The sequence below is a fragment of the Geotrypetes seraphini genome, chromosome 9 (genome assembly GCF_902459505.1).
Source record: "Geotrypetes seraphini chromosome 9, aGeoSer1.1, whole genome shotgun sequence".
Classification (NCBI taxonomy): Eukaryota; Metazoa; Chordata; class Amphibia; order Gymnophiona; family Dermophiidae; genus Geotrypetes; species Geotrypetes seraphini.
In genome coordinates this window covers 156,087,117-156,113,797 of record NC_047092.1, presented here as the reverse complement: position 1 = coordinate 156,113,797, position 26,681 = coordinate 156,087,117, and the positions used below count along the sequence as shown (strand labels likewise).

At 43.0% G+C, this 26,681-nt stretch overlaps 1 protein-coding gene across 1 annotated transcript in view; it reads right to left on the bottom strand.

Moving 5' to 3' along the window:
• Positions 1 to 5,148: 5,148 nt before the first annotated feature.
• The window catches only part of GYG1 (glycogenin 1), a 33,831-nt gene continuing 12,298 nt past the window's right edge, over positions 5,149 to 26,681 (bottom strand). The window contains exons 2-7 of the mRNA XM_033958924.1: positions 25,243 to 25,378; positions 21,580 to 21,754; positions 20,314 to 20,476; positions 12,671 to 12,797; positions 7,435 to 7,651; positions 5,149 to 6,311 (exon numbers count right to left, since the gene is read on the bottom strand). Of these exons, the coding sequence (XP_033814815.1) occupies positions 6,156 to 6,311; positions 7,435 to 7,651; positions 12,671 to 12,797; positions 20,314 to 20,476; positions 21,580 to 21,754; positions 25,243 to 25,378 (974 nt within the window). The 3' untranslated portion in view covers positions 5,149 to 6,155. The remainder of the gene's footprint in view (positions 6,312 to 7,434; positions 7,652 to 12,670; positions 12,798 to 20,313; positions 20,477 to 21,579; positions 21,755 to 25,242; positions 25,379 to 26,681) is intronic.

The window sequence follows — 26,681 nt, the reverse complement described above, 5'->3', positions numbered from 1 at the left end:
AGATCAAAGAGATCAAATTACAGATGTAGTCCTTTTCAGAACTTTTAAATTTAGACAAATAACTACTAAATTTGGACAAAGAACTTCTTTTTAGCATGGAATATAATTTCCAGAAATCATATTTTTCGTTTATATGCATTTCTGAATATGCATATACATTTTATAACATAGCCAAAAATGCAAAACCACTTATCTGTTTCAGGAGAAACCACATTTGAAGTGCTAAACATTTCATGGCCCTTATCAGCACAAAAGGAAAAGTACTCTCCTCTCATGCTGTGAACAACTGACAGTTTAAACTTCACTAATACATTTGAACAGACAGAAGTCATAAAGAACCCGGGATACTGCAGGACTTGGGAATCAGATGAAGGGAAGAATTTGGCAAGGTCTGAAGCAAGGACGGTGAAGGGTTTTCCAATAGGAATGCAAAATAGGCTGACTGGAAGAGGAACCGACAGCAAACGAATGCATAAAAACTTAACGGGTTATGTCCTCTTCCAGGGAGCCAGAGGGGGCCAGCCCACACCAAATATCGGCCATTCTAACTGGCACAGACAAATAAGGGTTGATTTGTTAAGTATAATCAAAGACAAATTCCTTTTTTAAAATTAGCTAACATATCAAGGGATCCCCACAGGTAGACAGACATCCCCCCATTGTGCAATGGAGGACAAAAACACTTCCCTGTATTCCTGGCCCCGCCCGTCTCCGGGCTAGGGAAACGCAGTACTAACAGGTCCACACTCGCTTCGTCCTCAAGGACGTCTCAGACACTCAAACACACAAAACACAACAGATTTCAGTTCAGTTACTCAACCAGAAAATAACAGTTCCTATAATCCCTTTCCCACGACTTCAGCGACAGATCACGTGGCTTACTAGGCAGGAGACGAGAGACAGGATAGGGATGATCAATCCCCACTTACCAGATAGTGGCCACTCCAGGTACAGATACAGATACAGATACAGATTCTTGTACTTTAAACTGAGACTAGATAAGTCAGTTGAAGCGGTCCAACGTCCTGAGGTCTGCCAACCCCCCAAAAGGAAGGCAGCCGGCTAAGCAGACATATCAGCCGTAGGACCAGAAACAAGTGACCAATCGAGTAACCAGTGGTCAAGAGACCTTCAGGTCCCTGTTCGGGCGCCAAATGAAAGGTCACTTGGACACACAAAGTCAGAGGCGTGAAGAAGTACAAGTTTTATTCACAGCATGCATGCTGGACCCCTGAGCTCCAAGCTGGCTCAGAAGTGCCGAAACCAGGAAGTTACAGAGATATTTATTCATTTTTCTGGCTATACAACTGAATTCTAGAAAAAGCTTTTCACGTGTTACTTTTCTTAACACTCATTGGTTCTAAGCTCACACTAGCAGGTCACTAGCAGGACACCTATCTAACTCTTACAGATAAATGTACAGAAGGGCAGGGTACATCATGGCTCAAACTCTTATCTATTCAGCTTACAATGTGGTAAGGTAGGGACATACATTTTAGGCAGATGCAGTCAATAGATTATACACTGTTTTCAGCTATGTAGGCCAGAGCAATATTTTAAACAAAAGTTAACCATTTCATGACCCTACAGTGACAGACATTGAATTCCTACTGAAAAGGATGTTAAAAGCTAATGCAACTTTTCTTGTTTGTTTCTGCCCCTACTCTGTTTTAAAAAGCAGGAAATATTTTGTGAATGCCTTTTGTTTTCTGCTCTGCTCTATCTGTGAGCTCTTAAACCCCACTTCATTTCCGGGTGGGGGGGTTTTGACTAAGTCTGTTTCCGCCTACGTGTTCAGAAAAGCGCATATCCGTCGCTCCATTTACCCAATTTCCGCCTATGTCATCAGAAAAGCGCATTTCCTGTCGGGGCAGGCACTCCCTTTTCCTGTGATGTCACCAGAAAGCGTATTTCCGGGGGTGTTACCTGTCAGGGTGGGGGTTAAACTTATGTTTCCTTTGTGCCGTACGTGTGCCGCCGCGCGGCAACCGGAAACGCGTGCCCATACGGATGTACACCATAGCCTGTAGGACGTCTTGGTAAGTAAAGGTATTATGGATTTTAAAGTCCTGTTAAATCTTTCCACTACAGCTGCTTTAACATCATTATGGGTCACAAAATTCTTTACCCTTGTCTGTTTGAAGTTTTTCAGATGTACGCCCTAAATTAAATATTGTTTCAAAGGCTTCGGTAACTTCACGACCGGTTTTTGTTTTTAAAGAAACGACCCGTGCATATTTTGACAGGTTATCTATTACCGTTAAGATGTATTTGTAACCGTTGTTATAAGGGGGCAAAGGCTGACATGTTGACTAAGTCACTTTGCCACTGTCTGTTGTTTTATTTCTTTTAAAATGGATTCTAGCCGGTCTGTGTAAATTGTATGCGTTTTGACCGGTGACCCAATCCACCACATCTTTTCTCCGAACTGTTATATCACTCTTTTTAGCCGCTTGAAGTAGAGGGTTAATGCCTCCATAGCTTCCTGCCGCATGTGGATCATAATAAATTTGCTTCAATAAAGACTTTTGCCTTGTGTTTTTTTTTTTTTCAGATTGTTAAGACAACAGTAGGGGGGGGCCGGGACAAGTTCAGACATGTTTAAACACACTTCCGCATCTCTCCCCTTGGTTTTATCAGGGGGAGGGGTGTTGCAAGGGTCTTATCAGCTGTTACCATGACAATAGGGGAGCTGACCCATTAACCATTAGCTCAGAATTCCTACTGAAAAGGGTGTTAAAAGCAAATGCAACTTTTTTTTTTTTTTTCTCGTTTGTTTCTGCCCCCTACTCTGTTTTAAAAAGCAGGAAAGATTTTGTGAATGCCTTTTGTTTTGTGCTCTGCTCTATCTGTGAGCTCTTAAACCCTGTCTTTTAACTAAAAACTGTTAAAATAAAGACGCTTCTTTTCTGGGTGGGTGTTTTGACCGAGTCTGTTTCCCTACTTCCGCCTACGTGTTCAGAAAAGCGCATTTCCGCCGCGTCATTTACCCTACTTCCGCCTACGTGTTCAGAAAAGCGCATTTCCGCCGCGTCATTTACCCAATTTCCGCCTATGTCATCAGAAAAGCGCATTTCCGGTAGGGGGCAGGCACTCCCATTTCCGGTGATGTCATCAGAAAGCGTATTTTCGGGGTTAAACACGCCCCCACTTCCGGTGATGTCATCAAAAGTGCATTTCCGGGGGCGGGGCTTGAGGGGGCGGGTCATGGGTGGGGGCGTGGCTTGAGGGGTGGGGACAGGGGTGGGGGGCGGGGCTCGAGGGGTGGGGCCATGGGTGGGGGGTGTGGCCATGGGCGGGGCTACCACCATTCATTCCTATGGGAGGGGCAGGGCTTAGGTGAAGGGTGGGGTGGGGCCATGGGTGGGGGGTGTGGCCATGGGCGGGGCTACCACCATTCATTCCTATGGGAGGGGCGGGGCCATGGGCGGAGACTAGGGCGTGGCCATGGGTGGGGGCGGGGCTATGGGCGGAGACTAAGGCGGGACAATGGGCGGGGCTTAACCCGGAAGTGAACGCTGATTGGTCGATCCTTATCTTATCTCACCTGTCAATCAGTTTGACATGAGGTGTACCCATTATACTACTGACCACTTTAAGTGACATGCTTTATGGCCCATTGACCATGCTAGTTTCATTTAACATCTACATCAATACCTGCAAAAGTATGTGGGGAAGGTCCCATGGTGCTAATGGGTGGGGGTTACTGGACCAATTTATTTCAACTCAGTCACCATATGCTACGACAAGGCGATAAAGGGCTTGAACAGCATTTAATATGTCCAAAATGGAAACTGGCTTACTTAAGATGAGCCATATGCTGGCTGGCTGGCTTCCTTTGCTGCAGGCTATTAGATGTGATGTTTTGTTGTGTGGCAATTAGCCTGTACACTTCTCTGTATTCACAGTGGATGCATTCCAGCCATAGCCACGAATATGGAAAAAAAACTGTGAACTATTGTATGTTATTCACAGTTTTAACAAAAACACTGTCTTACAAAAAAAAAAAAAAATCATGAACATATACAAGTTTTTGGAAAAAAGACTACTACAATGCACTTGACCTGCCATCTATTGTTGATCCTGCATGCATTCCAGCTGTGAATCCCTGGCTCTTTTGACAAAGGCACTGGATGCATGGAGAGCAGGTTCCAGCTGCGCTTTACAGGTATGAGCAGGACATACTGTAAGACCAGGCTTAAAAAAAACTGCTCATCTCTCGCATCTTTCTCTTCCTGGAGAAATGGACGGTGAGATTTACCTAGTCTCATGTGATCTTGCTACCTCTGCTCTGTTTTTTTTTTTCTAGAGGTTCTGTAATTGCTTACAGTTTACAGCTGATAGACAAATATTGCTTTTCAAGACAGCTAATAATTGCAGTGCTTTTGATGGGTGAGGGTAAAGAGAGGGACGAGGGGTTTGAACTGCAAAGCACTCCTTCCTTTTCAGTGTCATTCATGTCTTCTGATTGGTCAGAGGCAAGGGAGGTGTATACAGCTGTTAGTAGAATACGGTAAGTGTAGGAAAGCAGGGGTAGGTATAAAGGATATTATGGATTGGGATATCCTTGGAACTTTTTTATAGTACATCATAAGTAAAGGAACTTTAATCATGATGTAATTTTGGGGAGGCGGAGTCAGCTGACAAAAAAAATCACGAATGTGAAACCGTGAGTGCCAAAACTGAATATAGAGGGAGAAATGTATTTTCATTTGCTCTGTCTTTCAGGATAACTTGGAGGGAGCCCTTATGACCAGCCTGCTCAGCTTACTGTTGTCACTAGCAGGTCCCAATATGCTCAAGTCCTCAGGAAGCATAATTTCTGTATCAAGGTTCTGCTAAGATTGTTTTCACAGCCAGCATGAAATCACATCCCTGAAGATGTTTGCAGAGAATAGGGATCAGTCCTATGCAAGGATACTGTACCAGCAGCATGTTTCAGTGCATGCTCAACCTGGTGTCTATGTATTTGCCTGTGACAAGCATCTAGGTACCTTCCCTTAAAAAGCAGGAGGTAACAGGCAGATGCCACAGTGGCAATAGTTCACATGTGTGCAGCTGCTGCACATATGTACAGGGGGAGCAGTTTCTAGGCCCAAGATTCTAGAAAAGATAGGGCAGCAAGCTTTACTTCCAACTGTTGGGTTATCTCAGAAAAATAGTTTAACAGGACGTGGAGATGTTCTACCGTTTTGGCAATAGGAGAAAACTGAGCAGGGTAGGGTTATTTTTCTGCTCACATCTAGGTTTAGCTGCTGTTAAGACCTCTTCCTATACTGAGAGTTAGCAACTAGTTTAGCTTTAAACCCAACACCAGCATCTTAGCTTCCTATAATTTTTTTTATTCCTGTTCCTATGGATAGTTATCTTCTATTTTGCTATATTAAGTAGCCAGCACTATTCTTTGAGCAAGAGAGCATTATAGGCACACTGAACATTTAGACCCAAATCTAATAACATTAGTGAATTGGGGGAAGGTTATGTTTAGACACTGCAGAAGTACAAACTTCCTCTACTAGAAAAATGTACTTGTCAAATTTAACTTTGATGCACCAATATGTTTATACAACTAGAGCCAATTTATGCTTTTAAATCTGAAGTCTACAGCTCTCTAAATGGCTGCACTGTTATGGGTTGCAATTAACCAGACAAAAATCTTCTAATTACCTTTTATTTTTCAGTATCACAGTGCAAATTAAGCTGTATTTGCCATCCTTATTGATAAGGAAGCTGAACAAAATGCATCCTGGCATAGAATACAGACCTAGTCAAGCTTCCCTTAAAGGAAAGCAGTGAAAATTTCTACAACTTGAAGTTTTATATTTATTTTTGCTAACTCTAGGTGGTTGCCTTTACATGAAGGCAGAATATCTTAATCCTGACAATCCAATCTAGGTCTTCAGTATGGAGATCAAGGAATGCCATATTTTGAACCTTTACAAAAGAAGGTGGAATCAACAATTGAAAGTTTTTAAAGTGACAGCCAGTTTTTGTACAAGTCATTAGTTGTATGGCATAATCTATGTGCTATAAGACTGGCTTTAACTGTACATATTCTGCTCACATGCAGTACTGTGCAGCTTCCAACCGACAGGATTGTCAAGCCAATATTAACATTTCTGAACATGTCCTCGGTGTTGCTAAAGCCAGTGTTCCTATTTCAGGAAAGAGTCAAGTCTTCTCTTGATGTTTTCAAACGAATCTTCTCCCATGTAATCGATCTGGCCCTGTTCCCATCTTTCCTTGCGTTCTTCTGAAGATATAGTTGGAGCTTCAATTGACAACTGCGACACTGCTTCTGCAATTTCCTCCTATAAGCAAAAAGGTTTATATATAAATGCTGATTTGAGAACATAAGTGGGACACATTAAACAAACAAACAAACAAAAAAAAAGTAAAAGTATTTTCCATGCAGAATAAGCAAGCACTGAAAAGCCACAAGTTCAGGTATTTAAACTATGTAGCTTCTCCTCCAAGATGCGTTCTGGAAACAAAGGCAGAACAATGAATAGAGGTTAAGTTCTGCATACCTCTCTACAGAAGCCACAAGAGAAAGCCAGTGAATAGACCAAGCCCGACAGCTGTGAACAGTAGAGAAGTAAGATGTACAGGAGTAGCTCAAATAAGAGATAAGAAAACTGGGCTTAGAAAGACAACAACTATTTACTAATGCTTCTTGTAGTAAGTTCTTATCTGTACAGTTAACAGCTCCAATATCTAGTGTGATAACATCTGTATACTAAATAGTGTATTGCATTACTGCAGTTAGTTCAGAGGTTAGAGTAATGCCAATGCAGCTTTGTTTTGTAAGAGTTTGTCGAGGTAGAAATTCAACTATTTTCCCTTGGACTTCCCAGGTGCATGCAGCTACTTAATGAGAATGATTAAGTAAACATGTCAAAGCTCATTTATGCTGGTAGTTGAGTTGGCAAGACTGCTGTATACATTTTTAAAAAAAAATTTCTCTTTAAAGCCTAGGAGAAAAGTTATCCAGTGAATTCTACCAGAAATGACTCAAATGGATTAGTTAAGTGGTAATGTTCATGCAGGCCTGCAAGAAGCCAAATCAAGTGGCACCACTAACTGCTAGAGGGACTAATAATGGATACCTTTTGCTACCAGGTCAAGGCATCAATATTTGCTATAAAATTGTGATCTAGTTCTTGAACATTAAGATTAGAACAGATTGGTGCATTTGGGTCAAATCTAATATCTGTGCTTTCCAGCTTACCAATAAGTCAATCTTGGGGTTGCGAGTTAAGCAGATAAGTCACAGAACAGCCCCAATGCCTATGTAGGTGGTCAGCACTAGCTGACTTAACACCTTGGTTAGAAGAGGTATCCTGTGGTTTTATATTGACCTACAGTAAAAACACTGATATGATAGTGAACTAGCAGCTTATAAGGGGGGAGGGGGGAGAAAATCATACATACCGCTTTTAAGCCAGAGGATGTATCTTTAACAACGCCATGTTCTGTTAGCAGTGGCAAGATTCTGGTGCTAAATGTCTCCCACCACAGTTTCAGGAACTCTGGCTGGACCACAGCTGGATCATGCATACCACTTACACTTTTTGTTTTGGGGTCAAAAGAAAAATGCCATGGTTTGATTCTTCCCAAAAAGTGTACAACTTTAGCATTTGCCCCAAATCTGTTAATGCAAGAGAATATATAATATGAAAACTCAAATCATTCTGAATTATGATTTTTAGGATCTAGTCAAGGGCTCTGGGTGTCTTAGCAAGATATGTCAAGATCTGGATGCATGCAGAGAAAAAAAAAAAAAGAAATAAGTTTTTCTTTCAACACAGGTGTAATCTTTTTTATGCTTCCTTAAAATTGGAGCAAGGTAAAGACAACAGCAACTCAAAGTACAAGTTGCTAGTGAGTCTAGAATGACCTGCTAACTTATTTTGAACAACTTTTGTTAACTATTTTGCTAAGTGCATACTAGTGCTGCTGTATCAGTCATTGGATTATCCATCTTCCAGCCTGACCTTTAACTCTCACGAGTTCTAGCCCAAATGCTTTTCTGGTTTGACAAGCCTATGCAGGATGTAGGGCTTAACATGTACTAGCTGTTTAATGCAGGACTGCTGTTTGGCCCAAGATAATCCATCAAGACTAGAATTGTCCCAATTTTTACTATCCATTAAGCTGTAGTAACAGTTTAAGTCTTTGCAAAACCCAATGTCTACTTCAGCCATTTTTCCTATAGTGTACATGATTGAGACCAACTGGAAAACAACTTTTGGCCATTATGTTAGAATTTGCTTTTGAATTATACAATTGTGTATAAAGTCTCTAGAGACCATAGAGAGATAGGACCCTCTCGAGCAGTACAAAGCAAGGAGCACAAGATTCCACTTAAGTTGGTGTATTTGTAGAGAATTATATACAATGGAATACAAAACATACAAGATAAAACAGCTAATTATAGTTCACAGAAACTAAAGTGAAAGTGGAAAATGGTCTTGTTGCTCACAATCAAGCCTACCATTTGAGAATCATGGTTAACAAGTTTTGCATGCAGATCTTAGTTTTTCATTAACCCCCCCCCCACACACACACAAGGCAGATAAAGGTCAAGTGCCCATCCAGAGCATTCACTCTTAAGAGGTCCCACGCTTCCTTGAACTCATGTCTCTACCACCTTTACTGGGAGACTATGCCACATATCTACTACCCTTTGTTAGAAAAAGGTATTTCCTTAGATTACTTGAGCCTACTGTCTCAAACTTCATCCTATGCCTACTCATTCCAGAGCTTCCTTTCAAATGAAAAGATTTGTCTTGAGACACATTTATGCCACATAGGTAAACATCATATCTCCTCTCCTGCCTTGCCTCCAAAGCATACATCTTAAGATCTTTGAAGTGCATTTAAATACATATAGGAAATGAGGTAAGGGTACAGTACTGTGGCTTGCCTTTAAGTCTTTTAGAAGATGTTTAGAGACTACACCAGTAGTTTCAGGTACACAGATTGACAATGAGGTAGTCTTCAGGTCTCCCTAGAGCATTTATCAGTTTTGGGAACCAGTGATGTGGCTATATAATAAAGTTCAATTTTAGTATCCTGTCTCAACAGAAGGTAGAAATTCAGTGAATTGGGCAATTTGATAAACATCTCTTCCCTACCTAAGCTGAAAGTAGACTAATACAGCTGTGTGTTTTAAGAGGCATCATTCAGCACTCAAGTACTGCTGCAGCCTGCCCTTTCTATCTGCAAGTAGAAATTGTAGGGTGCTGGATACAGCAGGGAAGGCTTGTAAGATTGGAGAAACCGGGGCTCTTTTCCCTGGAGAAGCAGAGCCTTAGAGGGGACATGAGACTTACAAGATCATGAAGGGCATAGAGAAAGTGGAGGGACACATTCAAACTTTCAAAACAAGGCCATTTGGAAAAATTAAGAGGGGACAGATTCAGAACCAGTGCTAGAAGTTCTTCACCCAAAGGGTGGTGGACACCTGGAATTCGCTCCCAGAGGGTGTGATAGGAGTGAGTACGGTATTGGGGTTCAAGAAGGAATAGACAATTTCCTGAAGGAAAAGGGGATAGAAGGGTATGATAGGATTACTATACAGGTCCTGGACCTGATGGGCCGCCATGTGAGCAGACTGCTGGGCATGATGGACCTCTGGTCTGACCCAGCAGAGGCACTGCTTCTGTTCTTATGTATTTGAATAGACCCATGCCACTACTTCCTAAGTAAGGCTAGGTCCAGAAAAACTGGGCAGAAGAGATGAACTACAGGTGTAGGGCAATTTTAAATCAGTGCCATTTTGGGTCCAAAAGAACTGAAGGAGAGCCAACTAATATCCTCCTACTTGGAACCATGATATCAAATTAAGCTTTGACATTCATTCCTACCAGAACACCTGGTCTTGGTCACAATGCAGAACAGATGAACCCTATGCAAACACAGAACCACAACCTAGAAGTCCTAATATACAGAAAGAAAACCCCTAGATGCCAGACTCTGAACACAGTACACCAAAGAGAATTGCATTTCTTCCTAAACTGTGCAGAATAGACCGATGTAAGCTCAAAACTGAGAAATCAATGAATTGAAAATTACAATCTGTTGCCTGGCGATTTTATTTTTCTAGTCTCTGGCTACACTTCCTTCTCTGTGCTCAACTTTCCAGGGCTACCTTATCCTATCCACTTGCTATTTTCTTGCCTTCACTTTTTACCTTTTAACATTAACATTAAACTTTCTTCCATTTTTCTGCTTCTCACTGTCTACTTTTTCTTGTCTTCCCTTCTCCATCCATGTGCACCATCTCTCTCCTCTTGTAATTTGGCATTGCTTTCCTCCTATTTCCCTAGAGCAGTGGTTCCCAACCCTGTCTTGGAGGAACACCAGGCCAATTGGGTTTTCAGGCTAGCCCTAATGAATATGCATGAAGCAAATTTGCATGCCTATCACTTCCATCATATGCAAATCTCTCTCATGCATATTCATTAGGGCTAGCCTGAAAACCCGATTGGCCTGGTGTTCCTCCAGGACAGGGTTGGGAATCACTGCCCTAGAGGTCTAGCATCTTACCCTTTTCTCCCATGTCCATTGTCCAGCATCTACCACCCTCTCCCCCCTCAGCAGAATCCAGCACTTTAACCCTTTTGTTTCCAGCGTTTCACTCTTGGGACATTAGGCATCATGAGTGAAGTAAACATGCTGCTTTTGGCAGCCCTGGAAGCTTTCCCTTTGCTACAGCTTCCTACCATGGGGGGACAGGAAGTTGTAGCAAAGGAGGAGCTTCCAGGGCTACTGAAGGCAGCATGTTTACTTCACTCATGCTGCCCAGCCCAAAAGTGCAGTGCTGGAGAAAAAAAAAAGTAACATAATAGCCTTACTGGGTCAGACAAATGGTTTGTCAAGCCCAGTAGTCCATTCTAACAGTGGCCAATCCAGGTCACTAGTACCTGGCCAAAACCCAAAGAGTAGTAACATTGCATACTACCAATCCAGGTAAAGCAGTGGCTTCCTCTGTCTTTCTCAATGAGATAATGGACTTTCCTCCAGGAAATTGTATAAACCTCAGCTACGCTACCTGCTCTTACCACAACCTACAGCTTAAACTTAAGAGTGAAAAAATTTCCTCCTATTGGGTTTAAAATTATTTCCCTGTAACTTTATCTCCCCTAGTCTTTGTAATTGACAGGGGGGGGGGGGGACGGGGACAGACAAAAAGATCTACTTGTACCCGTTCTACTCCACTCAGGATTTTGTAGACTTTCAAAATCAATCATATCTTCCTTCAGCTGTTTTTTCCCCAAGCCCTAACCTTTTTAGTCTTTCCTCATACCAGAGGAGTTCCATCCCCTTTATCTTGGTTGCTGCTCTTTGAACCTTTTCTAGTGCTGCTATTATCTTTGAGATAAGGAGACCAGAATTGAATGCAATACTCCAAGGTGAGGTCGCAGAAAGTGCCAGATCCTAATGGTGGAAGGGGTATGATATTCTGCAAAGGCTCTATGGGCTGCCATTGGCTCGTAGGCCTTGCATGAAGACCACTGGCCCAAGGCAATTCAGGTCCTCGAGAGCTGGAGCCAGGTCAGGTTTTCAGGATCTCCACCATGTATGAGATAGAGTAACATGCAGTGCCTCCTTGAGATGCAAATTTCATGCATATTTATGGATATCCTGAAAACCTGACCTGGCTCCAGCTCTCAAGGACCTGAATTGCCTACCCCTGGGCCTAGGGTATTGAGATACCTTTGGGCAGGCCCTAATTGTACAGTCCTAGAAGCTGCATGATTTGTCTGGTGAATAGCTTCCATCTACATATTACACTATTGATCTCCTGGATGAAGGCTACAAGGCTGCTCTCGAGATTGATCTCAGAGACTAAGCTAAATTTTACAGGAGACTGTTTGGTTCTTTTGTCAAAGGGATTCCGATCTTGTGCTCAGTTTTGTTCCTTTGCCCCCTGCACTGGTATAGTAACTCCCCTTCTGAGGTTCAGCTATTTATTAGTGTTTCAAGGTTCTAAGGTCAGACTAAAAGCAGGTATGTTAGTCTAAATAGCTGCAGCCATCATATTTGTTGTTTTAAAGAGCTGGATAAACCACCTGAGGTTCCCATGCCTGCTGTCTAGTAGCTATGTTTAGCAACACCATCTAAAAGCAGCTTAAGAGTTTAGCTTCAGGGTTACTGCTCTATAAACTAAAGTTATATTGGTAGAATCACAGCTCTAAGCTATGGTGGCTAAAGATACTCTTTTTTTTTGAAGGGGAGAAGAAGCAGAAGCCAATTAAGCTTCACCGATTTAAGTCTGGACTTAAGTAGGATTGGTAAAAAAAACATTGTTTAGCAGCAGCAAGTTTCCCCTGAATGGAGTTTTGAAATACGAGAGCAATTGTTGCTATAGTCGCTATACAGATTAATGCAACTTTAACTCCAATGTCAAGGTCACATTTAACAGTTGCAAGTTACTCACTTCTGATGTAAGCCAGAAAGTCAGTCACTGGTGATGCATACCCTGCAAACTGTTGTAGCCGACATAAGTGGCTGGTTCTTATGGGGTGGGGTGGGGGGGGGGGGTTCTAGGAAGTGAATGAAGGTTTTAGAACCCAGTGATCATTGTGGTGTGTAGTAAAATTGAGTTATACCGATTTAGATATTTCCAGAAGCATAGTAAACATGTTAAGTTTATACTTACACTTTGAAGGCTGGTAGATAGGAATATGTAGAAACACTGCTGAGATTATAAACAAACGGTAAATGTTTGTTGATATCTGTTGTTGCCCAACTACTGAAGAAGCTGTTCAATAGCCCTTGGTCCCCACCTGAGAGAAAAAAAAAAAAAGTTGTTGAAAATGCCATCATTTGTAGAGACAACACATCCTTAAAGTTTGAAGGCATGCATGGTTCAGTCCTAACCATTAAAATTAAAAGCATAGAGCTTTTGGCTCAAAAAGAAAGACTGCCAAATAGGACACAAGCAAGTTTGTCCCCCATCCCCACTACACGATGGGGGGGATGGCAAACTAGATAAGGACTTGGGGTTCTGGTGGATAAAACAATGAAGCCGGCGGCACAATGCGCAGCAGCCTCAAAGGCTAACAGAATGTTGGATATTATCAGAAAAGGTATCATTACCAGAACAAGGGAGGTTATCCTGCCACTGTATCGGGCGATGGTGCGTCCGCATCTGGAGTACTGCGATCAGTACTGGTCGCCATACCTTAAGGATATGGCGATACTCGAGGGTCCAGAGAAAAGCAACAAGGATGATAATAGGCATGGAAAACTTTTCATATGCTGAAAGGCTAGAGAAGCTGGGGCTCTTTTCCCTGGAAAAGCAGAGACTTAAGAGGGGACATGATAGAAACTTATAAGATCATGAAGGGTATAGAGAGACAGATTCTTCAGACTAGCGGGGGCAACAAAACCAAGAGGGCATTCACAAAAAATGAAAGGAGGCAGATTCAGAACAAATGCTAGGAAGTTCTTCACTCAGAGGGTGGTGGACACTTGGAATGCGCTTCCAGAGGAAGTGGTAGGTCAGAGTACGATTATGGGTTTCAAAATGGGATGAGATGATTTCCTGAAGGAAAAGGGGGGTTGAAGGGTACAGTTAGAGGGTTACTATACAGGATATTTAACGGTTAGAGAATAACAGGTTTAAGTAAAAGATCACTTACAGGTCATGGACCTGGGGGGCCACCATGGGAGCGGACTGCTGAGCATGATAGACCTATGGTCTGACCCGGCAGAGGCAATGCTTATGTTCTTACTTCTGCCTCAATTCCTGCAAGCTCTGTCCTCATCCGCACAAGCCTCAAAAACACATGATTTTAAAGTGTTCAAGGCATCTGCAGATGGTGCTTGCAGGGACAGGGACATTTGTCCCAATAATTCAAGTATTTCATTCAGGACCACTAAATACATTTGTCCCCATGTCATTCTCTACTGCCACATGAAGGACGCTCAATATGTATGCCTTCTATCATCCTTGATAACACTAGGTTCCTTAGTGTACCCAGAAGTTAAAAGCAATACCTGGGAACGAGAACTGTTGTAAGAAAAAAAGTTATGTAGATGTTGATATGAAGGTGTCCAAGACTAGGAATGGGCAGTAGTTGCCAATATGCCCTGGATTTTTATTAGATGTGTCTATACGAATGTGATGGAATCTACCTGGAAGTTGCATTTCATAGCAGACTGCTTTCCAGAGTCATACAGCAGTTTTAACACATTTTCACACTTCAATGAACAGGAGCAATGAATTATGGCATGAAGTATATGCCACGATTCATTACTCCCATAATTTGTTACTCTGAGCAATGGCTAAGCCTATACCCTGTTTTCAAGCCGTTGTACTCCTAACTGGAGGGAGAAATGCATCTTGTTTGATGAAGCTCAGCATCACTAAATTATTACCAAGAACTACAATTACTAGCCGAGAACACCATCCTAATCAGATGTATAAGCTGAAGCAGATTGATTAGCCTAGGTAACTCTCCCTGCTTTGGGAATTCTAGTAGTAATCCCTTTGACTTTATGCTTTCCAGGATAAACTACAGCATAGTATGCAAGTTAAAACACACTGGTACTAGTTGCACTTTACTGCTGTGACATGGGAGGGGGGGGGGGGGGGTGGAAGGAAGGGAGATTAAGGACCACAGCTGGCTCACTGTTTGTTCTGGTCAAGCTAGGTAGGAGTCCAACAGGCTGCACTCAAGTTCTTGACTCAGTTATGGATATGAGCAGCTATGCAGGGTATAGCCCCTCGGCTATTAAAAAAACAAAAAAAAAAACACACAAAATCACACATGATACCAGGAGGCTGGATAGCTAGGTGTCCCCAAGGGGCAGCAAACTTCTGATATGCAAGACTGCATCTTCTCCCAGGCAGAGGTCCTACCAGGTGGGAAACTTCTGGGACAACCTCCAAAAGAGGAAATCTGGGAGGGAGGTTTGCTAGTTCAGATACAAGACCCTAGCATTCAGGAGCAGTAAACACACTGCACTAGAATTGCTTTTTGTTCAAAGACAGACTAGTAAGCCATTTAAGTTACGTAGCAGAGATGTTAACTTTTATAATGTTTGGGCGTTTCCTAGGGCCACTATTAGTGGGTAATATGGGACTTAAGCTGAAGTCTGACATCTAGATGACTAGAAGTGCATGACTATTGTGCATGCCGTGTGAGGAAATCTAGGAATAAGTTACTGTGGATGTTTTGAAGTCGGCTTTGTGTGGCAGTTTGAGAAACATGGAACTGTTGATGTTGCTAGATCTCCCCTCCCCAAATTGCAATCATGTGTGGATATTTTTCTATTTATTTAAAAGCATTTTAAAGATTGTAAACTGCCAAATACTTTTGATAGACGGTATAGGTATAATCAAAGAAATAAACTTGGAAACATGTTTTTGAGGCATAAATTAGGTGCAGTTCTCATGTACGACAATGAACTACTTGTACAAGTCATCTATATGTCCTAAAAATGCTACATCTGTCGATACTTCTCAAAGCTGAAAAGAACAGCTGAAGAAAGTCTAATGAGTAAGGTAGTCCGGGTTAAAAACTATGCCTCAATGGATCATCGAGTATTCATTTTTATCCAGTATGCTATTGCGCTATTAAGTTGGGTTCAAAAGGATTTCATGAAGTTCCCGCAGAAGAGTCCATAAAACCTTTAGGCTTGCGAAAGCCTACATACTGATCTGGTTGGTTTCCTTAATGGCCAACTTACCAGACAGTGAAAGTGCATGTAGGTCTTGGTATGACAATATAGTAGATGCCAAAAGCACAAGCATGTTACTATAGCCCTTACAGTAGCCCTTACAGTATTAAGGGGCTCTTGGATTATGTAATGTGTACAAGGCCTGACCCAGGACAGGAGCTACCTAAATGTTTTAACATCTACCGTGTTTCCCCCCAAATAAGATCTACCCCTAAAATAAGCCCTAGTCCTGGGATTTGCCAGCTATTTCCCTTCCTCCCATCCCTTGTGCAGTAGAACCTTTGAGCGAGCACTGCCACCCCCTCCCCCCCCCCAAGCACCTGCAGCTGAATCCCCATCCTTCCTTCCCTCCCACTGGACCACCACCACAAGCCTTTCTTACCTCCCTATGCTGCATCGGGCTGGCTGCACACTAAACAGGCTGCGGTTGGGGGGAGGGTAGGATAGAAGCTGCACATGTGGGTGAGAGGAAAGGAAGAATTGGGGTGAAGGAGAGAAGGGAGAGACCTAGTGCTTTTTTGGGGGCTTAAAATTAATATAAGACACTTATTTTGGGGGCAACACGGTATTTACCCAGTACTCAGTTCAACTGCATTGAAGTCAGCACACGCAAGCGTTTCCCCCAGAAAGGTGTGCCAATTATTGTTCAGTACTTAACTAGCTCCATAAGATCAGCTAGGTGATATCCTATTCAAAAGGACAGGGGGAGGGGAGAATAGCAAGAGTACAGGGCCAGCACCAACCTGATTGGACAGGTCTTTGCTCTACAGAAGGGGTCTCAAAGTCCCTCCTCGAGGGCCTCAATCCAGTCGGGTTTTCAGAATTTTCCCAATGAATATGCATGAGATCTATGTGCATGCAGTGCTTTCAATGCCTATTCATTGGGGAAATCCCTCAAGGAGGGACTTTGAGATCCCTGCTCTACAGGGATGTAGCACCATTTAGAAACGACTTGCTCATGCAAGCTACACAAATGAGCTAGCGGTAGCCCCGACTGCTGTACCTTGCGTTTGTATTGCACCTAGGCAACTGCCTTATCTAATATAAAAGGTGACTATGTACATAAAAAGTTTAGAGAATGCTAGCTTGCACAGCTAGAGCTGTTCGAGCTGTACTATAGAAGCACTGCAGACAAAACATTTCAATATAGGATGGGGGGGTTGGGGAAGGGGAACATATTTGGGAAATTGATATTAATTCTTCATAATAATGTGATCACTAAAGATAGTCTTATATTAACTGAGAAGGGTGGGGTGAAATTATAGTACTATACATTAACTATCCCCCCCCCCCCATGTACCTCTTGGAAAAGTTTGCTGGCATGAGCAGCACCTTCTACCTCCTGCTTGTGCCCACCTCAGCTCCCTTTTATGTCCTGGTCACACGACCACACCATGGTTTCAGAAGAGCCTAGGCTGGCGCAAGCAAGAGGTGGAAGGTGCTGTTCATGCTGGCTGGCAAACTTTTCGGAGGTATACAGGGGGACCGAGGAGAGGTGCCGACGCACCCAGCCAAAACAGCATGTGGGGCAGTCTGTACCTCAGTTTCCTAAAACCTGCTGTCAGAATAATGATTCATGCGCTCAATTGGCTGGTAGCCACCTTGAATAGATTTTATGCTGCGATTTTATAGTATATGCCGAGAATTGGCTAAATACTTAGCACACAACACTATTAATCTTATTGTAAACTGTTTAGATTTGTGATAGACGGTATCAAGTAACTAATAAACTTGAAACTCAACTATCTTATTTAGAACTGGGCCTTTGGCAATGTAATAGGCTGGGAGAAGGTCACTTTGGATTTAGTTTACGGTGCATTCCAAGGACAGTAGTTAAGTCCTCCAGGGAAGATTATTAACCTCCATTGCATCAAGTTAACCTTAAGTGATTTGCCCAAGATCATACAAGGAGCTGAATTGGGATTCTCCAATTCTTAGCCTGCTGTGTCAACCATTAGGTTACTCCTAGGGGGGGGGGGGGGTAAATTGGTAATTGTTTAAATAAGTCATGAAGGATCGTTGTGCCATCTTCACTATGTGAATCATGCATTTACCAGTCTGAAGATGCATCTTATTTCCAGTCTACCTCCTTTAACATTTGCGATTTCTTGTATCATTGTTAAGAAGCTATTGTCTCTACAAGGTACAGAAATGGGTACCTTGTAGTCTTGTGTTATCTTCATCTCAAACTAGAGCTACAGATTACGCAAGGCAACAGTCAAGGCCACTGGAAAGGCTGCATTGAGTAAAATATAGCAGCAACTAGAATTAAAGACCAAAAATATCTTGGCCATGTTTTATGAATTTATATATCCACAGTAAATCTAACAGCATAACTTCACTGAAATCTTACACTAGAGACTCAAGTAGGGCCCTTTTGTTAGTAGGCGATACATCCAGGAGTTTATAACCCATTCAAGTACAAGTTTGAGCAGAAGATCTTTAAGACGGCTCCTCGTGCTTCCTGCACCTGAACCGGAAGCCTTCTTTCCGACGTCGCAACTTCAGAGGGAATGCTTCTGGATGAGGCATGGGACGCATGAGGAGCCGCTGCATGTGGCTCTGTGCACACTACGGCTGCGAGGGAGCTGGCCACAATGTAACACTGGGGGCATCAGACTGTGGGCTGCATAAAATGACCAGGCAGGCTAGATTTGGCCTGTGGGCCTCGAGTTTGACACCTGTGATTTAGAGGAACCAGTTCCAAAGCTTTTAGCCAAAGAGCCCTAAAAGTCTCAAGTATCGGGAGTTATGAAGCTTGAAAGCTATTACTGTTAAAGGGAAGTCATTGGGCGACACATTGACGAAAAGGGTTGGGAACTGGCTTGGAGGTAGGCTTCAGAGGGTAGTGGTGAACGGCACCCCCTCCGAAATGACGGAGGTAATCAGTGGAGTGCCCCAGGGCTTGGTCCTGGGCCCGATCCTATTCAACATCTTTATAAGAGACTTGGCAGAAGGGCTGCGAGGTAAAACATTATTCGCCGATGACGCCAAACTAAGCAATGTAGTGGGCAAAAGCACAACAGACAATTTCAATGTCCGCAACATGATGCACGACCTACTCCTACTGGAGCGCTGGTCTAGGTCCTGGAAACTCAGCTTCAATGCCAAAAAATGCAAAGTCATGCACCTGGGCAGCCAAAATCCATGCAAGACTTACACCCTTAATGGCAAGATCCTAACAAGAAATAAAGCAGAACGAGACTTAGGGGTGATCGTCAGTGAGAACATGAAGACTGCCAATCAAGTGGAGCAAGCTTCATTCAAGGCAAGGCAAATCATAGGTTGCATACGCAGGAGTTTCGTCAGCCGTAAGCCTGAAGTCATTATGCCATTGTATAGATCCATGGTGAGGCCCCACCTGGAATACTGTGTGCAATTCTGGAGGCCGCATTACTGTAAGGATATGCCGAGACTGGAGTCGGTCCAGAGAATGGCCACCCGGATGGTCTTGGGACTCAAGGATCTCCCGTACGAGGAATGGCTGGATAAGTTGCAGCTGTACTCATTCGAGGAACGCAGAGAGGGGTGACATGATCGAGTCATTCAAGTATCTCACGGGCCGCATCGAGGTGGAAGATGATCTTTTTTTTCAAGGGTCCCGCGGCAACAAGGGGGCATCTGTGGAAAATCAGGGGCGGGAAACTGCATGGGGACACCAGGAAATTCTTTTTCACTGAAAGGGTGGTTGATCACTGGAATAGTCTTCCACTTCAGGTTGAGGCCAGCAGCGTGCCTGATTTTAAGGCCAAATGGGATAGACACGTGGGATCTATTTACAGAGAAAGGTAGGGGAGGGTCATTGGGGTGGGTAGACAAGATGGGCCGTGGCCCTTATCTGCTGTCTATTTCTATGTTTCTAATGAAACATGTCAGCCCAATTTAAGCTTTAACTTCTTCCACCCAATCAGGCACTTGGCTGTTTTCACTGTTGAGTCATTAAGGATCGAGGTATTTAGTCATGTGGTAGAGAGTCAGGACATACAACCCTTGCTCTGTCCATGAACAGACTCAAGCAGATTACACAAAGGACCATGTTTAATTTGGGCTTGGATGCCTATGTATAGAGTTGCAAGACCTAGTTTGAGCATGCTTCAAATAAACTGCCTTGAAATCACCTCAAATGACCAACCTTTGTCCTAACTTTAAAAATAAAAAGGACCATAAACCCCTATTTAGGCTTTCCAATAAAGGTTTTGAAATTAGCAACTTGACATCGATACCCATCTTGTGATAAGTGAAATATTAAGTCAAAACCAAAAGTGTTAAGTGTGCCAATTAAAATGGCTTGTAGCTAGCACTGAAAACTCAATGTGCAAAATAAACTTGGACAGCTCAACTGCATACACTCAAGTGGCATCTTATTCTCACTTCTTTGTGGGAGCAAATTCCATAAAATTCTTCATGTTTGCCTTTGCTTTAAAGATGGTTTAGACCTACGACTAAACAGATACCATTTGAAAGTGTAAAAAAATATGGTCAAAGTCCTTTTAATGTTACATGGCATTAGGTTAGTCAGTTGAGGTCCCTTTGCCTCGAATACCAATTTAGATTGTAATCTGAGAGTGTCAAATATTCTGTTATCCGACAGAACTCCACAATTATTATACCTACCATCAAAGCTGCCTTTCTCTGTAGCAAACTGCAACAGTCTTTTGTATGTGTCAATAGAAGGCCGATACACAAATACTCCTGAATTGAAGCAGTCCGGCCAGCCTGGATCTGGTGCTGCAGACAACTCTTCTCTTTGAAAGAGCTCATCAATATTTGACAGAACCTAGTTATATAAAAGCAAGTTTAAAGCCGAGTTCAATCTAGATGCCACATGTACAGACTCATCTTAACACACTTACACACATATGGAGGGTCTAGATAAACAGCTTTGGAGTAAGTTCAACAGGAAGCTTCATTCTGAATGTAGTAATGCCCATGTATTGCAACAGGCATGTTTAGGATAAGATGGTTTAGATTTACCACTGGTATTGTGTTCAGACTTGTCTTAACATAATTTGCTTGTTACCACTTACTCTCATGAGTCAACTGCAGTACAGTCAGGCCCTTTCTACATGTATTGTAATGTTAATCTAAACTAAACTAAACCTTAAATTTATATACTGCATCATCTCCACAGAAGTGGAGCTCGACACAGTTTACAGGAATTAATAAAGAAAGGAACTCCAATGGAAAGAAGAAGGGCTTGGTAAAAAGGAAGGAAAGAGGGGACTTGGTATAATGGAGAGGAAGGGAGTAGTTACATTTTGGAGAAAAGCCAAGTTTTCAAATGTTTTCTGAAGCTTTGGAGGGAGGTTGAACTCCCAAGATGGGCAGTAAAGCTGTTCCACAGCTCGGTGATCCTGAAGAGGAGAGATGTTAATATTACAGGTTGGCATCTTTATCCCATGTCCTTAGGAGAATGATGGCTAAGAGGTACTCGCTTTAAAATGAAGCCAAGCAGTATCAAATTAACTTCATGACACTGAAGACTGCATTTGTAGCAAGCCTGTAGAAGAGTGATTCTGCAAAGGTATTAAACAGTATACATGCTGATCAAGCTGCATGTTAAGCTCATCTAAGACTATGCATTTAAGCTGTTACACTAAGTTTCTGATCCTGGAAACAAGGCAGATTCTAGACAGAACAATTTGTAAGGGAATTGTAACAATTTTAAGAAGCCAACATTTTGTAAATGCTGGACATGCAAGTTTGATGCCAAGCAATTTCAACTTAGAAGCTACACTTTTCCCCTGCTTGATGTATTCGTTATGTGCCAGACTCTAGAGGTCTGAGCAGGGTTGGAAAAAAAAAATGCAGTTTACAGAAAGCTAATGTTTTAAGTTTGTTAATTCTTGATCCAGTGCCTACAAGAGCAATTTTCCTTACCATTGTATCAGCATCCATGAAGACACATTTGGAATACTGAGTAAGAGTCCAGCAATGAAGCTTTGTTAATGTAATTCCCAGCTCAGGTCTCTGCATCAGTGCAAGGTGTGCCGAATCCCCACTGTCCAAGACATCCACTTCTTTGACGTCATCATAAATTTTGAAGAGTACTTTTCTATAAAATAGTATTAGGAGAAAGTCAAGGCTCATATTGTGATAGTTAGAATCAATCTTGCTACAATTGGCTCGGCATTTCTATAATCCTGTTATCAGCTCCCTTAGTGTGCAGATCTGTTGTCCGAGATGGTACCCCATATAAAAACTGAAGTCAAACAGGACAGCCCCCACCTCCTGCCCTCCACTGAGGCTTGTAAAAAAAATGCATTTACCTTGTAGAGGCTGGAAACCCATTAGAGTACTGGGTTTCAGACAAGGTCCTGCCCCGACTGCCATCTTCATGCTTTGGCCAAATGGAGAGAGGGAGAAGAATGGGCAGCACCAATACCAACATTTATCAATATGATCCTAAATATTGAAGACCCACTTCCTCAATCCTGAAGACTGAAGATTTAACTCTGGTACTGCCATGTTCTCGGTAGTATTTTCTATTTCAGTAGTTTTAGCAACTTAAAACCATATATATATTTTTTTTAAAGTTATGGTGTCAAAAGGTAGTTTTTGCCCTTTTCAGAAGAGCAAATGTCTGATTAACTATTAAGGACTGGATCCTATCAGATGGAACACTAATCTAGGTTTTCCTGTTCAAATAGCCAACCTGTCTTCCTTCAAACCAGCTTGAAAGCTTAAGAGTTGGATTCAGTTGAAAACCTACGACAGATTGTATGTGGGGGGGGGGGGGAATGTGCACCTCCTTGCAAGTTCCTAAATTACTAGGGTGACCTCCTGACCCCAGTCGAGTCAGGTAACTCCCAGCAGCTGGGTGGATTTGTCAGCCTGTCTTAAGGCCTTAAGCTGCCTTGACTTAATGGAAATATTTTCTGCCTCTCCCCCAGAGGACTGAATTTATAATGCAAGCAATTTAGAGTCTTGCAGTCTTCTTCGGGGCTGTGAGCTGGTACTACAGAAACAAGTTTGCCCCCAAGTCTCAACTACAACAGCAACTTCAGATCTCATTTCAACATCTTGACAAGCTAGCTAGTGTCCGAGGCAGCTTTGTGCTTCATATGAGCGTCTGCTGTTACAGCTTAGTAAAGTGAACTATTCAGACCTGTTATGCAACTAGTACATTTGCAAAAACATGACTCCTATTTTGGCAGTTTTTAGGGATGTTGCAACAGAGGTAAGCAAGGCACTTTCTTAAAGATTGTTAAAAAAAAATAAAAAGACTAGGGGATACTGAAGTTACAGGGAAATATTTTTAAAACCAACAGGAGGAAATTTTTTCCCACCTGGAATAGTTAAGCTCTGGAACGCATTGCCAAAGGTTGTGGTAAGAGCAGATTAAGAAAGGTTTGGACAATTTCCTGGAGGAAAAGTCCATAGTCTAGGGGAAGCCACTGCTTGCCCTGGATTGGTAGAATGAATATTGCTTCTCCTTGGGTTTTGGCCAGGTACTAGTGACCTGGATTGGCCACCGAGAACAAGCTATTGGGCTTGGATCATTGGTCCGACCCAGTAAGGCTGTTCTTATGACCTCAACTCTGCTTCAGACTGTTTTATGTTAAAGTTCAGTGGTATGAGAACATCTCTATCTCCATTATACTGTATACTTACTGTACCAACAGCTTTATGAAACTAATTCTTGCTTTGAAGATCTGCACGTGTTCCAAGTCACATGAGTCTTGATCGGTGCAGTGGTACTGTGCTGCTACATCTTGTAACTGAAGTCTGAAAGGCCTGGGCCAATCGGGTGCTTCTATCAGCCCTTAGTGGAGCTTTCTGACTTCACTACATACCCCCCTTTCACTTCTCAAAAAGAGCTGGTTTTCAGTTTAAACTGCATACAGACCCATGTTTGTGACATGTGCCTTACTGATACACTGCTACTGAACAGTAAGCCTACTACACTTCTCCCGCCATATTTGTGGGTGTTAGGGGCAGAGCTGGCCCATAAATATGGAAAAATTGCAAATAACTTGGAACCGACTGACCCCACCCCTGTGCAGAGCCATCAACAAAAATGGCTACCTGAGTTCCTGTGGTCTCACAGCAGCCATTTTTATTGATGCAGCAGCATAGGAAGATCGAAGCGCTTCACTGCTAGGCCACCAGGTGGTGTGGAGAAGTCTGGGAGTCAGGGGTGGGTCAGGGTTTAGAAACCCGTGAATAACTGAAGTCGTGAGTTCTAAACCTGAAAATTAGAAGGGAGAAGTGCTTCGTAAGTAATCTGTACTAGAACTCCTGTGGTTCATTGTATCCAGAACAGAATGATTAAAATGGCACAAGCCAATTCAGTGATATGGGGGGACAGCATTGGGGGGGTAGGTCTAAGGCAGGGGTGGGCAACTCCAGTCCTCGAGGGCTGGAATCCAGTTGGGTTTTCAGGATTTCCCCAATGAATATGCATAAGATCTATTTGCATGCATGGTCTAAGGAATACTCTAGGAAAATTCAGATTGCTGGAGATGCATAATTTGCTATTTCCAAGTTTACCTTTTATTTTAAATATGCTTATATTTAACAGTTGTAGTGACCAAATATAAAAAAATCAATGTACAATACCACCTTGGGTGTTACTTCATAAAGGCTGTTAAGTTTTATATTTATTGGGATTTATTAATTCAGCTGCATGCCACTGATACCCTCGCCTAGATGTCAGCTTGGACGGAGCATGACCATTGGCAAAGTGACAACTGTCAGGAAAGAGGGAAGTTATTTGTTTCACCACAAGTTCCTTGTATAGATGTCAAGTGACATGACAAAGTGCAAACGACATGACTTGTCAAGCAATATCTACAGCTCTGAGGTTTCAGGCCACTGGTACTGCACTAGCTAGAAGTAGTGGCATTTTGAGTGCTCAAAAACTGTGTGCCAAGGGACACTAGTGTGCCTCCTGAGATTCCAAGTGTGCCGTGGCATACTGAGGAGGAAGAGGCACCTGCCAGCTGACTTCCCTACACAGTACAGTGCCAGCACTGCCCGATTCACCGAAGGCCTGCATGTTCCCCCTTCTCTAGTATCCTCTGGCTTCCCCCGCCCACCCCAGCCTCACCTTTAAAGCTAGATACAGCAACCTGCAGAGGATCGCTGGTAGGTAAAATGATTTTATTTTTACTATAGTGATTGAAATGTATCAGTTTTGATAATTTATATCTGCTGTGTATAATGAATGGAAAAAAATTGCATTACAGTTAGTAAGGGGGATGGGATCTGGGGCAGAGCTTGGGTCTGTGGTTGGGGTACTCAGTTAAGACTTAGGGGTACTTAGCTTGACGTAGTTGAGAAGCACCGCTGTAGGCAATCAGCTGGCGCCATGCCTCTCCTCCTCTCCGGCCCTCTTCCCTGCTGGCGCCCCCTACTGGCGTCTCAGGGCCCATCTGGAGGGCCTCTGCATATGCGCAGACAATCGATGTGATGTCATGCTATGTCAAACACAGCGACGTCGGCGCACTTCTGGGTGCCTCAAGCCACGGCCACTACCTTTCAGGTGCCCAGGCTCGAGAAAGTTTGAGACACACTGTTCTAGACATTAAAGAGCCTTACTTCATAGAGTCCGAGACCTGAGGTGTTATAAGTGCCACCAGCTGCCTTGTCGTATTGTAGTGTCGCAGAGATGAGCCCAGCACTAGTGCTCCTTTCACATAGGAATCGTTTGTTGCCAGCGTGACAAAAGCCTGGTCTGAAACAAAAGCACGTTGTTAGTCTACAATTAAGACAGGATTGAATTCCCTTTATTCAGTTCTTAACGGATCACCATGCTTCATGTTTTCTACTAGTTACACTTCCCCCTCCCCATTCGCGGTTTCTCCATTTACGGTTTCATATAATCACAATTTTTTTCTGGGGAGGGGGAAAATAATAATAAAAAAAGAAGCAGTCTTAATTTTAAAATAACCCATATTTTTTCCTCCCTGCCAGCTTCCCGGCCTTATCTGGTGGTCTAGAGGGCTTTTGGGGCAGGAGCGATCTTCCTACGCTCCTGCCCCTTGCAGATCGCCATGAGGAAATGGCTGCTGTGAGTTCCTGTAGTCTCGAGATTACATAGGGAACTCCCTACAGCCATTTCCTCATGGCGATCTGCACGGGGCAGGAGCGTAGGAAGATCGCTCTTGCCCCAAAAGCCTCTAGACCACCAGGTAAGACCGGGAAGGCAGCAGGGAGGTGGGGGGTGGGTCAGAGCCAGATAATCGCGGTTTTTTGCCATTCGCAGTCCGGCTCTGCCCGTATCCCCCGCGAATGAGGGAGAAGTGTACATAGGTTTTATATTCAAGCATGTACCCTATTTCCCTCCCAATGCCTGTAAGTCTATGAACTGACGTTCCAGTTGACCCAAGTGATTACAGAAGGCGCTTTTGTCATTTGATGCTCAAGTGGCAGGCTTACAGTAACTTATTTCATCACAAATGGCACCAGCTCAGTTCAGCTTTTACCTTGTGCAAAAAAGCTTCCTCAAAAGCAGTTACTGAACCAACTCCTTCCAGTTAGAGAAAAAAAAAAAAAAGACCAGCGTTAAAGCATGTTGTCTGAAGCTCGTTTCCCAAGTCTGTAGGAAACGCTGCGCAACCTTGCCAATGTCAAAAGGAAAATGTGTTTTACTAGAATGAGGGAAAAGCAATTCTTTCATGAATTTTGTACTTCTGCTAAACTTTTTGGGTACAATGGCAGTATTCACATTCTTCCTATGATACTTGGAAAGAAGTAAGTGTGCCATGTTAAGACAAGGAACCCTGAGCTTGCAGCAATAGTTTTAATACTTTCAAAGCTAGGGTTGTGACTTACAGGGAATGAGGGGGAAATAAGCTTTGCGATCCGACAGTATCATGGTAGTCAATTAATAGATGCATATGATGAGGCATACTGGCAGTTTAAGTTAGAAGTACAGCGGTACCTCGGAATCCTCACGCCCCAGAACTCGGAACGATTTGGAATCCGAACTTTTCATTTTTGCCCCGGAATGTGAACTGCAAGCAGTGCTCAGGCCA